At 46.9% G+C, this 14,365-nt stretch overlaps 1 protein-coding gene across 2 annotated transcripts in view; it reads right to left on the reverse strand.

Moving 5' to 3' along the window:
* The window catches only part of LOC115476748, an 86,520-nt gene that overhangs the window by 32,790 nt on the left and 39,365 nt on the right, over nt 1-14,365 (reverse strand). For both annotated transcript variants that reach the window (XM_030213319.1, XM_030213318.1), the window contains exon 4: nt 5,613-5,767. In XM_030213319.1, coding sequence (XP_030069179.1) covers nt 5,613-5,767 — 155 coding nt within the window. The remainder of the gene's footprint in view (nt 1-5,612; nt 5,768-14,365) is intronic.

Here is a 14,365-nt window from a genome sequence, read left to right on the forward strand (position 1 = left end):
AAAGCCCACCTCTTTAACATTGCTTTTGACTCGTAACCACTCGCCTCCACCTACCCTCCTCTCCTCCTTCCTGTACACATTAATTGATTTGATTTGCTTACTTTATATCTTGTCTATTAGATTGTAAGCTCTTTGAGCAGGGACTGTCTTTCTTCTATGTTTGTGCAGTGCTGAAATGCTAAATAGTAGTAGTAGTAGTAGTATGATTGCCTGGAGTCAGTCAAAAGCCCGTCCCTTGCTTTTGCTGGGGAGCTGCAGGGGCCTGTCTGGGCGCACACTGTTGATGTGAACGAGCGCACTGGGGTTGAGCCTGAGTAGGCGGGTGTAGATGCTGAAGGTGCCCGGTGGGAGAGTTTGTCGAATGCGGTTTCCCGCTGGTGGAGCTTCTCTACCACCTGTTCGACTTTCTCACCGAAAATATTATCTCCATGGCAAGGAACATCCGCAAGCCACTGCAGGACTCGATTGTCGAGGTCAGAGGCACGCAGCCATGAGAGTCTGTGCATCACTATATCGTGAGCAGCGGCTCTGGATGCCACATCAAAAGAATCTTAAGCACCCCTGGACAGGAATTTACGACACGCCTTCAGCTGCCTGACCACCTCCTGAAAAGGCCTGGCCTGCTCCGAAGGGAGCTGATCGACCAGGTCCGCCAGTTGCTTCACATTATTCCGCAAGTGAATGCTCGTGTAGAGCTGGTAGGACTGGATTTTGGAGATGAGCATAGCTGACTGGTAGGCCTTCCTCACAAAAGAGTCCAAAGTCCGAGCCTCCCATCCCGGGGGTGCCGAGGCGAAATCTCTCGTACTTTTGGCTCTCTTGAGAGCAGAATCCACAACCTCCGAGTCATGAGGCCTTCATCAACTCCGGGTCCCCGTGAATCCTATACTGGGACTCAAACTTCTTAGGCATGGTGGGGGTTAGATAGTGGTTTCATCCAGTTCCTCAACAGTGTCTGTTTAAGGACATTATATAGAGGAACAGTGGATGACTCCTTAGGTGGTGAAGGATAGTCCAGGACCTCGAACATCTCAGCCTTGGGCTCATCCTCAGTTACCACCGGGAAGGGAATGGCCGTAGACATTTCCCGGACAAAGGACGAGAAAGACAAACTCTCCGGTGGAGAAAGCTTTCTCTTTGGCGAAGGCGTAGGGACAGAGGGAAGGCCACAAGACTCCTCAGAAGAGAAATATCTTGGGTCTTCCTCTGCCTCCCACGAGGCCTCTCCTTCGGTATCGGATAGGAGTTCTCTGACTGCAGTCCGAAGCCGAGCCCGTCTCGACGCCGAAGAGCTATGTCCCCAATGGCAATGCCGAGAAGTTGACTCCCGTGCCGGCGGCGATGAAGCTCCCTCCATTGACGTCGGAGAGTCAACTTGGGGGGCAGTCGAGGCCGATGCCACAAGCGGCACCGACGTCGAGGGCCAGGGAGCCAGCCGCCGCATTTATCGACGGTACCATAGTCGCAAGCACCGCTGGTACCGGAACAGACTGTCGCAGCAGCCCCTCCAGGATCCCTGCAAGAATGGCTCGTCAAGAGTGTCTGTCGAGAAAAGCTGTGGAGTCGGTACAGGAGTCGAAGCCAGAATCTGCTGAGGAGGAGGAGGCGGTACCAGGCTGTCCAGAGACCGGCACATCGACACCTCTTGTATGGAGGGTGAGCGGTCCTCCCGGCGTCGACGCTTCATGGGTGCCGATTCCCTTGAAGCCCCGGAGCTCTTGGTACCGTGACAAGAAGGGGACTGATGACGGTGCTTCTTTGCCTTCGCTCGAGGCACGTCACCAGTACCCCTCGGTACCGACGAGGACATGGAATCCACACGCCTCCTCGGGGTCGTGTCCGAAAGGGGTTGGTCCCGATGGGCCTGTACCGCAGGAGCCCTCGAGGCAGGTGGAGACCCACTCGATGGTTCACTGCTGCCAGCATGTGATGGTCTCTGGACAGTCATTACCTGCGCTCCCGAGGTCGATGCACTCTCCGGTGCTGACATCGACACCGCCGACCTCGGTCCCGCTGTCAATGTGGACGCCGAAGTACCGGGCAAAGCTCCAAACAGGCGTTCCCGTTGAGCTTGTCTCAACGTTTGTGTCCACTTTTTAAGGCTAAGACACAACTTACATGCGTCTGGGCGATGGTCAGGCCCAAGGCACTGGATACACCATGCGTGAGGGTTGGTGCCTGAAATTGCCCGGTTGCACCAAGTGCACTTCTTGAAGCCGCTGGCGAGCCTCGATGTCATCGATGGAAAAATAGCGGCGGCGAAATCAAAATTCGCGATGGTGCCCCGTTGAACACAATTAAGCAGTTGGAATGAGGGGTGATTAAGCCAGCTAAGAAAAGCTAAGTTATTTTATGCTATAGCTGTGCTTTTGGAAATATTTGATTCTCAGTGAAAATGTTTGCATTATGAGAAAATTTTGATTGTAAGCATGCGAGATCAATTCTTTACCCAATGAAAGAGATCAGACCACGGACACCAGAATCTTATATAGATAACGGGTCTTGTTGGTCAGACCTTGGTTAATATCTTGGTTTCTGAGGGTAATCTTCATGCTTTTAAGTATTGCATGCCTTTTTATGACCTTTTGGGATTGAATTTGGCTGTTGTTCAGTTTGTTTTGTATTAGTTTACGCAATTTAGATCAACAGCTCATACTGTTACCTATCTATTAGCCAAAGTAAAGGCACAAAAAAAAGGGAGAAAACCCGTACGGGCGGCCAAAATGGCCGCACACGACGATGAAAGGAAACTTGAGGGGAAAAATTAAAGAAACTAAGGGAAAAACTTTTTTTTTTTAAAAGAAAAAACAAACAGCTCGTTCACGAGCACAAATGAAGAAGAAAAAAACGGCGAAAGCCGGCTAAAAACGAAGGCTCTTCTTTACTGGGGCACAGAACCGCCGTAAACAGCCGCTCTTGACTGCGGAAAAAAGAAGACTGAAGTGGGACTCTCGCACGACGGGCAGGAAGATGGCCGCGCCCTCGAAGGCTTTAGCAACTTTTGTTGCTAGGAAGATTTTCCGGACCTGGGGCTGCCGTGGACGTCACCCATATGTGAGAACAAGCAGCCTGCTTGTCCTCGGAGAAAAGACCTAACAGAGTCTTTAGCAAGATAACAGGGTGTGTATCAGACACAGGGTCACCCACCAGATTCGAGAGAACCATGGAACGCACAGAGATAAGAATTTAAAAAACCCTCAGCAAAAATAAAGTAGAGGGAGCAGGGATATTATGGCTAGTACACATGTAGAGCGCTGCCCACATCCCGTAACGCTAAAGAAATAATTAGTAATATGGAATTCATCCCTCCAGACGGTGCTACTGGAGAAAATAAGGGCTGAGAAGAAAAAACTTTGAACAATACAACCGTGAAAGAAACCGGCCGCTCTGCCTCGGCAGGACCTTCTGTAAAAATGGCGGTGTTTCCTGCCGACACTGAAAACCGCAGCTGTCAAAGCTTTCCCAGCGGCAAGAGGATAAACATGCGGCATTTCAAAGAGAACCGCCAAATCGGCAGAGCGAGAGGTCTTCCAAAACTAGAAAGAAATGTTACTGCCTCTCCCAAATTCAGGGACTCTTCCCCCGAAGAGTCTGAGCCGTTTCAAGACCCACATAGTGAGCCAGCCAAGAGCCGGGAGGACTGGGGGGAGGGACCGCAACCAGCACTGCAGGCGAACAAGGAGGGAGACAAGATGGCGGCGGTTCCCACTGAAATCGGAGCCGCCGACGGAGCTGAGCCTGCCGCTACAGAATCAGCCAAAACAGACCCCCCCCCCCCACCCCTGCCGCCGCTGAGGACGAAGACGACGTCCCTACCCCTTCCCCCGAAGAAGCTTCCATAGCGGTGCAGAATTTACAGGACACCCTTCTGAGAAGGGGCTGAAGCAGTGCCAATTAAACTTCAGTCCCTAAATCAAACATATGGGGACTTTTTAAACAAAGCTCAGAAACAATATCAGGGAGGACAAGGGGGAGAGACCCGGCCACCCGAATTTAGCACCCCCGAGGTACTAAAAAGGCCCCGCGGACCTTTGCATCCACATAACAGGCTTTTTGCTTGTCAGAAATAAAAGGGTGCACAGAGAATAAAGCCAATAAGAGAAAATATAGAAAAAATACAGAAACAAATAGAGAAATACAAGAATGAGACTGAAGGGCTCACCACCTTCCACCTGCTGGAGACTGAGATTACTGGATCTTTCTCTGGTTGGCAAGGACTCTTACTGGCTCTCTCTAGAGTCACAGTTTTTTTCTCAGTCTCCACCTCCTGGAAGGCGTGCACAACCCATCAGTCACATTCTGGGCTGGTCCAGAGGGATGCTAAGGAAGTAGGCTGTTTACAGGGTTATCTGGAGATATAGGGTTGTCTACTGTGTGTGACATGTCAGAGATGGGGAAGTAAGGGCTTGTGCATATCTGGGGCATAACAGGAGTATGGTGTGAGAGACTGTACAAAAAAAAAAGGAAAAAAGAAGAAGTGTTCCCTTAACAACAAATACAGAAACACGAAGAAAAAGAAGAAATGGGCAGACCAATGTGGTTCCAACATGTGTTATTTATTATGAAAAATCAACTTTGTATATGGCTACATAGTCCTGCATTTCGGCGCTTCACGCGCCTGCCTCAGAAGTCAAGCAATACTTTCAATCAAAGCTGATGGATAATAGATGGTACAGCACTAACATCCAATAAAACAGAACTTGTAATACAAACAGCATCAAAGATGCCAAGAAGGAGTTGGGGTGTTTAAGGCAGTACTGCAGTGGGGATGTCTGAGGCAGGGACCAAGGGGAAGGGTATTAGGTACTCAATGTGAGTGTGGGTGTGATACATTTGGTATGAAGAAGGTGTCTAGAGGAGTAGGGTACAGTTGGATGCACACAGCAGGGTGTTGAGGGTGCTGCGGAGGTTTTAGAAGAATACTCTCTTCTACTTGTCTTCCCATCTACAAGGGTACCTAAAACATTTCTTCAGTCAGGGGTGCTACTTCTAGCAGTGTTGCCACCTCCCAATCTCATTCTTCAATCATCTCATGTAGCCCAGCGGAAGGAGAAACTGGTAAGTGCATTATCTCCAACTGCTGTATTGGACAAGTTTTGTGGTACAAAGCACAAAATCACACAGCACTTATCATAACACTTGGCTCCATGGCAGCAGGTGATGTAATTAACCACTGTTTCTATTGCTGGGCCACATGGGGATGGGACTTGAAGAATGATATCAGGAGATAATGCAGCAACACTGAGTATCTGCTGTAGTCACCAAGGGGTATTAATTTATGTACATACTTTGACAATTCAAGCACCTGCATGTAAATGAACCTAAACATTTGTGTTTGCCAATGAGCAGGTGTACTGGGAAGCACACAGTTTCCCTAGGATAATTTTCAAAACTTAACTATGCACATACTTTATGGTCCTGAATGTTGTCCTACCTCTGAATTCCCACTTGAAGGCAGCAGATAATCAAGGTCACTGTTTAGTGTAAGACCTCACTTGCTAGCTCTTCTGTGGTTTCAGCTGCAGATCTCAGTACACTGAAGTGTAAGAGAGTGTTTTTCTGAACTTGTTCCTTCTTTTTCTGGATGCTGATAAAATAGAATACAAACTCACCAGTTCTGTCAGCATATGAGCTGGGGTGGTGGCAGGACTCATGCTGAAGTGCCGTGGAAATCTCTGCTTCCTCCTTCTCTTCCTATAAGCACTCTCTCCTGGATTCCTGCTGCTGACTCCTTTACTCTCTGCCTCACTGAAAGTCCTGGGCTCAACTGGAGAAAGAAAAGGAAAAAATGGGAAGTCATGTCCTAAGGGAAAAACATCTAGATTATCCAAAATAGCCTATAAAAACCTGCCTAATAATTCAACATCAAAAAGTTTCTAGGAAAATATTTTATCAAAAATATGTTAAAGAAAAACCTTGTTTCTTATTATTGCACACAAAAATTATAATATAGTTTGTATGTTTCATATTTTGAAAAGCATTTATACATCACATTTTGGCAATATTTGAATATGGACTCTAGATATCTTGCATTTGGCATGGGGCATCTGAGATACTGGAAGAGTTGAGGTGAAATTATGCCTGCTCCGATAAGTTCCTTACCTTTAGTCGGGGCCATACCATTCTGAACAAGTGGGTGTTATCCCCTCCTACCAGCAGATGGAGGTATCTTTTCCAATTAACTCAACAGTATAACCTGCTGGAGATTAGTAGAAAACTCCAGTATGCATCTACCAAAGTAGCAGAAGGTTCCTATGTAATGCACACCTGTGCCCTATCAACCACTGCAGCTGAAATGGCGAACATAATGCCACAGAGTGGGACTCACTAGCCTGCATAATCCAGACTCAGTTAAAAAAAAAAAAAGGAAAAACGCAGAGCACCCCAGAACGGGATGGCCTGACTAAAGAAAAGGAAATTATCGGGTAAAACCTAATTTCACCTTCTTAGTATTCTGGGCCATATGTTCTGAACAGTGGGATATACCGAACTACTGGGTAGGGGAAAACAAAGCACCCCTAATGACAGTTCTGTCAAAGACCAAATGGGCCCTCGCCAACACGTCCAACCTGTAGTGCTTCACAAAGGAATGGAGTGATGTCTACATCGCCATCCTACAAATCTCCAAAGTCACTGTCCAGGAGTGGAGTGGGCTTTCAAGACCAGAGGCACCTGATGATTCCTGCAAATGTAGGCAGTCTCAACAGCCACCTAGATCCACCTTGCAATAGAGGCCTTGAAAGCTGCCTGACCCTTCTGAGGGCCATGGAAAAGGACAAAGATGACCAAAATGATGAAAATCCATGCATCTCCTTCAGATAACGTAGAATTAGCTTTTTTGAATCTCCTGGAGGGAACATGTCTGATCTTTGAAGGCTTGTTTAGTAGCAGACTTGGAGGAGCTGAGGCAGATAGATTTGTACAGGAGGCCTACATTTAGTCTGGCAACCTCTCTGCTGCCATTGAGGAGAAAAGTCACCTGCAGAGAGAGCATCACCATGGAAAGGAAGGAAATGATCCCATAGTCAGGACCTGCCATATCCTTTTGCACCAAGGGTGTTTCTCCAGGGGCTTCTGCCCAGGAGAGAAAGGTTAGGACAGCCGTTGTAATTAGAGATTTGATCATGTAAATAGCTGGGTAGCTAGTGGATGTGAGGATCGCTTGGTCACTTCCCTGCCTGCCTGCCACAAAGATGGTGGACTGCATGCTTCACCTAGATGAGATTTCTTTTAGAGTGCTACGAAGCAGCCTGCAGTCTTGGTACATGTGGGTACTAGTGATATAGGAAAATGTGGGAGGGAAGTTCTGGAAGTCAAATTTAGGCTGTTTGGTAGAAAGCTGATATTCAGAACCTCCAGGGTAGCATTTTCATAAGTGCTCCCCATTCCACACACAGGACCAAGCAGAGCTCCAGAGTCTCAATGCGTGAATAAGATGATGGTGCAAGGAGGAGTGTTTTAGATTTGTTAGGAACTGGGCAACATTCTGGGGAAGGGGGAGACTGTTCCAGAAAGATGGGCTGCCCTTAACCAGCTCCCACTCCTCTGGATCCAGGAGATATTTGACTGAGAAAGTCTGCCTGGACGTTGTCCTTGCCTGCATCGAGGACCGCCGAGAGAGTTTGCAGATGCTTCTCTGACCCACAGTATGGGAGTTCCGCCTACAATGCTACTGTCGTGGCATTGTCTGATATCACTCAAAATGCCTTCTCCCAACGCGTTGCAGACGTGCCAGCCTGGTGACCTCCTAGTTTCCCCGCCTTGAAGCAAATAATCAGCCGCGACTGACTCTTGCACCGCCGGTTTTGCCGCGGCCACATTGAAGGGGCTTGATTCGAGAGACGCAGGGAACCGCAGTGAATACCCACGACTGCACGCCGACATATTAGTCTAGCGGCCTCCTAATTTTCCTGCCTTGAAGTAAACCAGCCACAATTACCTCATATTGCTGGTTTTGCTAAGGCCTGTCGAATAACGTGCGGTGAGTTTTTTTTTTTTTATTTTAGTTACATTTGTACCCCGCGCTTTCTCACTCATGGCAGGCTCAGCTGAATCTATATTTTCCTGACCCGGGCGCACACTTTGGACCTGGGTTCTGCAGCCAAGACCAGACCTGTCAAAGTTCACCGCACCCGACCTAAACAGGATGCAAATCCAGAGTCCCAAGGACACATAAGAGCCTACCACGTGGCTCAGAGCGTCCCCAAAGGTTCAGTACAACTAGCATCGGGAAGAACCACGAACAGCGAGTACTAATTACTGGGGCTAATCTGCACTGACATTCGAGGACTATTGTATTTGCCTCTCCATACTGGGACATCAGATATTTTGGGGCCTAAGCGACCTGACAGGAAAGCCTCAATGTTTACGCAGTGCTCCCCAAAATTGGAACACTAACACATGTAATCGATCTCCAACCAATCTCAGCTGTACAGTAACAACTAAGTCATTATCTGCCCATCCACCTAGTACACTAAACTCTGCTTAGGGTTTAAATTTGACCTGCGATTCATCTATACAGAACCAGCCAGGCACTACTTTGCCTATTTAAGATCAAAACTTGACCTCCAATTTCAGCTACACTGAACCAGCTAAATCTCTATCTACCACATCTACCAGTATTATAGAGACCTGTTTAGGGTCTGAATTTGATCCCACTATCAGCTACACGGAACCAGCTAAGATACAATCTGTTCATCTACCTACCACTTCAAGGTCCTGTTTAGCTGGATATTAAATTTATTGCTAATTATCCACAGTATTCCTTAATACTGTGTTAATTTAACTATTTGTCCTGCTAATTATCCACTGAATTCCTTAATATCATTATGAAATTAACTATTTAGTCCTGCTAATCTTCCATTGAATTCCTTATACTGCTGTGAATTCAACTATGTAGTCCTATTAATTATCCACTGTATTCCTTAATACTGCTGTGAATTTAGCTATTTAGCTAACTCTGTCTTTAGAAAGTCCTACTAATTAATCGGCTGCATTCCCTAATATGGTTGTGAATATTTTCTACTGACAATTATGTATTACATCGACGGTATATTCTTATGAACATACTGAATATCTTTATTGTTTTGTTAAAATTCTATTAGCTTCTACTGCTTTATTGCATTAGATTACAATTTAATACATTTTACTATTAATTGTAAGTTTCACCAGTCATACTACCCTAAACTGCTCAGTCTTCAGTTTTACATTAGCCTTACTGTATTTTATAAATCAAAGGCAAAATGATTATTACCAAATTGACTATAATATTGTATTCTCTATCTTTGATCTCCCACGTAGTGACCGTCACTCCCATAGAAAACAACATACCCACTTTACTTTATCCTTACAGACTACCTAAATATAATACCCTCACCAGAAAAGTAATTACCAGTTAAAAGGAAAATCTACTTCTTATGGTTACAACCAATTTAAAGGAAAGAAAGGACAAAATAAGACTAGACTCTAAGAGGATAGACAACTAATCAAAATTAATACATCTTCGACCCTTTCCGAATCCTTCCAACCAATCCAACTGGGATATATTAATGCCAGGTCAGCCGTCAATAAAACAACTACTATAACAGACTGGATTGTTTCATATAATCTTGATCTTCTTTTTATTAGCGAGACCTGGATTCATGATTCTAAAGACACAATAATTCTTGACATGCCCCCCCTGATTACAAAATTACCCACTGGACAAGGAATGGAAAAAGAGGAGGAGGTACAACCATAATCCATAGATCCCACTTTACTGTCACCACCATGCTGGTGCTGTCCCGACAGGTGCCTGTTTCGTTCCTTAAGGCTTTATCAAGGGGTAAGCTGACGGAGAGGTTGCAAGCCTATCCAGAGTGTGCTTATCCCTTGATAAAGCCTTAAGGAGCGAAACAGGCACCTGGTTGGGACAGCACCAGCATACGGATACACAGATAAGTGTTTGGCGTAATACCTCTGATGATAGTTAAGTTGTTATGAAATGCTCAGTTCATCTGTTGGGTTATATATACTGTCGAATGAATGATCTAGTATATGGCGGTTGAGAGATAAACTGGAAAAGCCATAAAAAAAACTTGCATTAATATAAAAATAAGAAAAATCAGAGAACGGTCGGGGGTTAGTCAATGATTACAACTGTCACGGAACAGGGGTCCACTTATACAGGTGGTATTGAATCAAACTCTGGTGACCATATGAGACTTCCCCTTTCAACACAATGTGAACCAGTGAGTGGTTGGACAAGATTAACAACTAGTATCACTCTTGCTTTAAGTTCTACTATTTTTGTGGTGTATTTCTAGGATAAGCAGCATAAAATGTGTTGTACTGTTTTGGTATCTTGCCAGGTACTTGTGACCTGGATTGGCCACTGTTGGAAACAGGATGCTGGGCTTGATGGACCTTCCGTCAGTCCCAATATGGCAATACTTATGTATTTATGTACTTGTGAGTTGAGTGTAGGGAATCCAGACAAACGAGCCTAGCACTGTTTCCCCAGCCAGGGCTAGGCCAGACAGCTTTCCCGACTTCCTTGGGCATCTGATAGCATAGTGGCCTTTCTCTCCGCAATACAGACACAAATTCTGAGACTGGCATCTCTGTTCTCCTGTTCTGAGCAGTCCACTTGCATAGGCTCTCTGAGATCGGAAGGAGTGTGGGTCTCGCTAAAAACCCATAGGGTCCACTGGAAGCTAGGCGCCAGATGAATCATTCTGTAGGAGGACTGCTGTTCCCAAGCCCGCTCCTGAAAAATCAATATCCACTTGGTTGCAGAGATGAATGAGGTCAAAGGATGAAGGAAGGTCCCATCCAGTCAACTCGTCTTATTTGTCAGCCCTTGCCAAAAAAACTGCTAATAGGCTGTCCCAACTCAAGTCAGTGGCTAATGTGCAGAACTGAACAGCATAATTCCCAAGAGTTTGTGACCCTTGCCTTGGTTTCAGGAGCTTGGCTGCTGCAGAAGAGGCTTTTCCAGCTCTTTGAACAACCTGTGAAACTGTTCAAAGAAGCCATCCAAATTGTTGAGCACTGGGTCATTACACTCCCAGAGAGGTGATGCTCAGGCCAGGGCCTGGCCTGACAGGATAGATACAATATAAGCCATTCGAGCCCTATCATAAGCAAAGTCCCAGGCCTAAAGTTCAAAAATTACCATACACTGGTTAATAAAACCTCTACAGGTCCTAGGATTCCCATCGTAACAAGGAGAAGTTGCAAGCCAGATTCCTGACCCTGAAGCATACGCACCAGAAGATGGAGAGGTGGCTAGTGGTATTGAGACTGAGGCAGGAGATATTGCCAATATCTGAAGGTGGTCCATGCAGGTAGACAGGTCTTGAACCAAACCACAGAGCTGCTGAAGATGGAGGAGTGCTTGCTGGAGCAACTTCAAGATCAGTGACTTGACTGAGCTCATGGCCTTTCCAATCTGTCACGTTCTGTGGGGGGGGAGGGGGGGGGAGAGGGGATCTTAGGCCGCTACTGGACAATGGCAGGTGTGGAAGCCCCAGCTAGTAGTGGGCAAGTCGTTCCAAGAAGCATAAGTGGAACCTTGCATGACGTAGCTATAATTCAGGTTCCTCTTTCCCACATGCATCACTTTGCACTTGCTCGCATTAAACATCATCTGCCATTTAGACACCCAGTCTCATAAGGTCCTCTTGTAATTATTCACAATCCTCCTGCGATTTAACAACTTTGAATAACTTTGTGTCGTCAGCAATTTTAATTACCTCACTAGTTACTCCCATCTCTAGGTCATTTATAAATATGTTAAAAAGCAGCAGTCCTAGCACAGACCCCTGGGGAACCCCACTAACTACCCTTCTCCATTGAGAATACTGAACATGTAACCCTACTCTCTGTTTTCTATCTTTTAACCAGTTTTTAATCCACAATAGGACACTACCTCCTATCCCATGACTCTCCAATTTCCTCTGGAGTCTTTCATGAGGTACTTTGTCAAGCGCCTTCTGAAAATCCAGATACACAATATCAACCGGCTCACCTTTATCCACATGTTTGTTCACCCCTACAAAGAAATGTAATAGATTGGTGAGGCAAGATTTCCCTTCGTTAAATCCACGTTGGCCTTGTCTCATTAATCCATGCTTTTGAATATGCTCTCTAATTTTGTTCTTTATAATAGTCTCTATCAATTTGCCCGGCACCAACGTCAGACTCACTGGTCTATAATTTCCTGGATCTCCTCTGGAACCGGCGTTACATTGGCCACCCTCCAATCTTCCAGTACCAGACATGATTTTAAGGATAAATTACATATTACTAACAATAGTTCCACAAGTTCATTTTTCAGTTCTATCAGTACAGCGAATGCTACATAACTGTAGAAGGTATTCTCCGAGGACAGAAGGCTGATTGTTCTCACTGATGGGTGACGTCCACGGCAGCCCCTCCAATCGGAAACTTCACTAGCAAAGGCCTTTGCTAGTCCTCGCGCGCCCATGCGCACCGCGCATGCGCGGCCGTCTTCCCGCCCGAACCGGCTCGTGTTCGTCAGTCCCGTATGTAGCAAGACAAAGACAAGGGAAGACAACTCCAAAGGGGAGGCGGGCGGGTTTGTGAGAACAATCAGCCTGCTGTCCTCGGAGAATACCTTCTAAAGGTATGTAGCATTCGCTTTCTCCGAGGACAAGCAGGCTGCTTGTTCTCACTGATGGGGTATCCCTAGCCCCCAGGCTCACTCAAAACAACAAACATGGTCAATTGGGCCTCGCAACGGCGAGGACATAACTGAGATTGACCTAAAAAATTTACCAACTAACTGAGAGTGCAGCCTGGAACAGAACAAACAGGGCCCTCGGGGGGTGGAGTTGGATCCTAAAGCCCAAACAGGTTCTGAAGAACTGACTGCCCGAACCGACTGTCGCGTCGGGTATCCTGCTGCAGGCAGTAATGAGATGTGAATGTGTGGACAGATGACCACGTCGCAGCTTTGCAAATTTCTTCAATAGAGGCTGACTTCAAGTGGGCTACCAACGCTGCCATGGCTCTAACATTATGAGCCGTGACATGACCCTCAAGAGTCAGCCCAGCCCAGTAAGTGAAGGAAATGCAATCTGCTAGCCAATTGGATATGGTGCGTTTCCCCACAGCCACTCCCCTCCTATTGGGATCAAAAGAAACAATTGGGCGGACTGTCTGTTGGGCTGTGTCCGCTCCAGGTAGAAGGCCAATGCTCTCTTGCAGTCCAATGTGTGCAGCTGACGTTCAGCAGGGCAGGAATGAGGACGGGGAAAGAATGTTGGCAAGACAATTGACTGGTTCAGATGGAACTCCGACACGACCTTTGGCAAGAACTTAGGGTGAGTGCGGAGGACTACTCTGTTATGATGAAATTTGGTGTAAGGGGCCTGGGCTACCAGGGCCTGAAGCTCACTGACTCTACGAGCTGAAGTAACTGCCACCAAGAAAATGACCTTCCAGGTCAAGTACTTCAGATGGCAGGAGTTCAGTGGCTCAAAAGGAGGTTTCATCAGCTGGGTGAGAACGACATTGAGATCCCATGACACTGTAGGAGGCTTGACAGGGGGCTTTAACAAAAGCAAACCTCTCATGAAGCGAACAACTAAAGGCTGTCCTGAGATCGGCTTACCTTCCACACGGTAATGGTATGCACTGATTGCACTAAGGTGAACCCTTACAGAGTTGGTCTTGAGACCAGACTCAGACAAGTGCAGAAGGTATTCAAGCAGGGTCTGTGTAGGACAAGAGCGAGGATCTAGGGCCTTGCTGTCACACCAGACGGCAAACCTCCTCCATAGAAAGAAGTAACTCCTCTTAGTGGAATCTTTTCTGGAAGCAAGCAAGATACGGGAGACACCCTCTGACAGACCCAAAGAGGCAAAGTCTACGCTCTCAACATCCAGGCCGTGAGAGCCAGGGACCGGAGGCTGGGATGCAGAAGCGCCCCTTCGTCCTGTGTGATGAGGGTCGGAAAACACTCCAATCTCCACGATTCTTCGGAGGACAACTCCAGAAGAAGAGGGAACCAGATCTGACGCGGCCAAAAAGGAGCAATCAGAATCATGGTGCCTCGGTCTTGCTTGAGTTTCAACAAAGTCTTCCCCACCAGAGGTATGGGAGGATAAGCATACAGCAGACCCTCCCCCCAATCCAGGAGGAAGGCATCCGATGCCAGTCTGCCGTGGGCCTGAAGCCTGGAACAGAACTGAGGGACTTTGTGGTTGGCTCGAGATGCGAAGAGGTCTACCAAGGGGGTGCCCCACACCTGGAAGATCTGTCGCACTACACGGGAATTGAGCGACCACTCGTGAGGTTGCATAATCATGCTCAACCTGTCGGCCAGACTGTTGTTTACGCCTGCCAGATATGTGGCTTG

The sequence above is a fragment of the Microcaecilia unicolor genome, chromosome 8 (genome assembly GCF_901765095.1).
Source record: "Microcaecilia unicolor chromosome 8, aMicUni1.1, whole genome shotgun sequence".
Classification (NCBI taxonomy): Eukaryota; Metazoa; Chordata; class Amphibia; order Gymnophiona; family Siphonopidae; genus Microcaecilia; species Microcaecilia unicolor.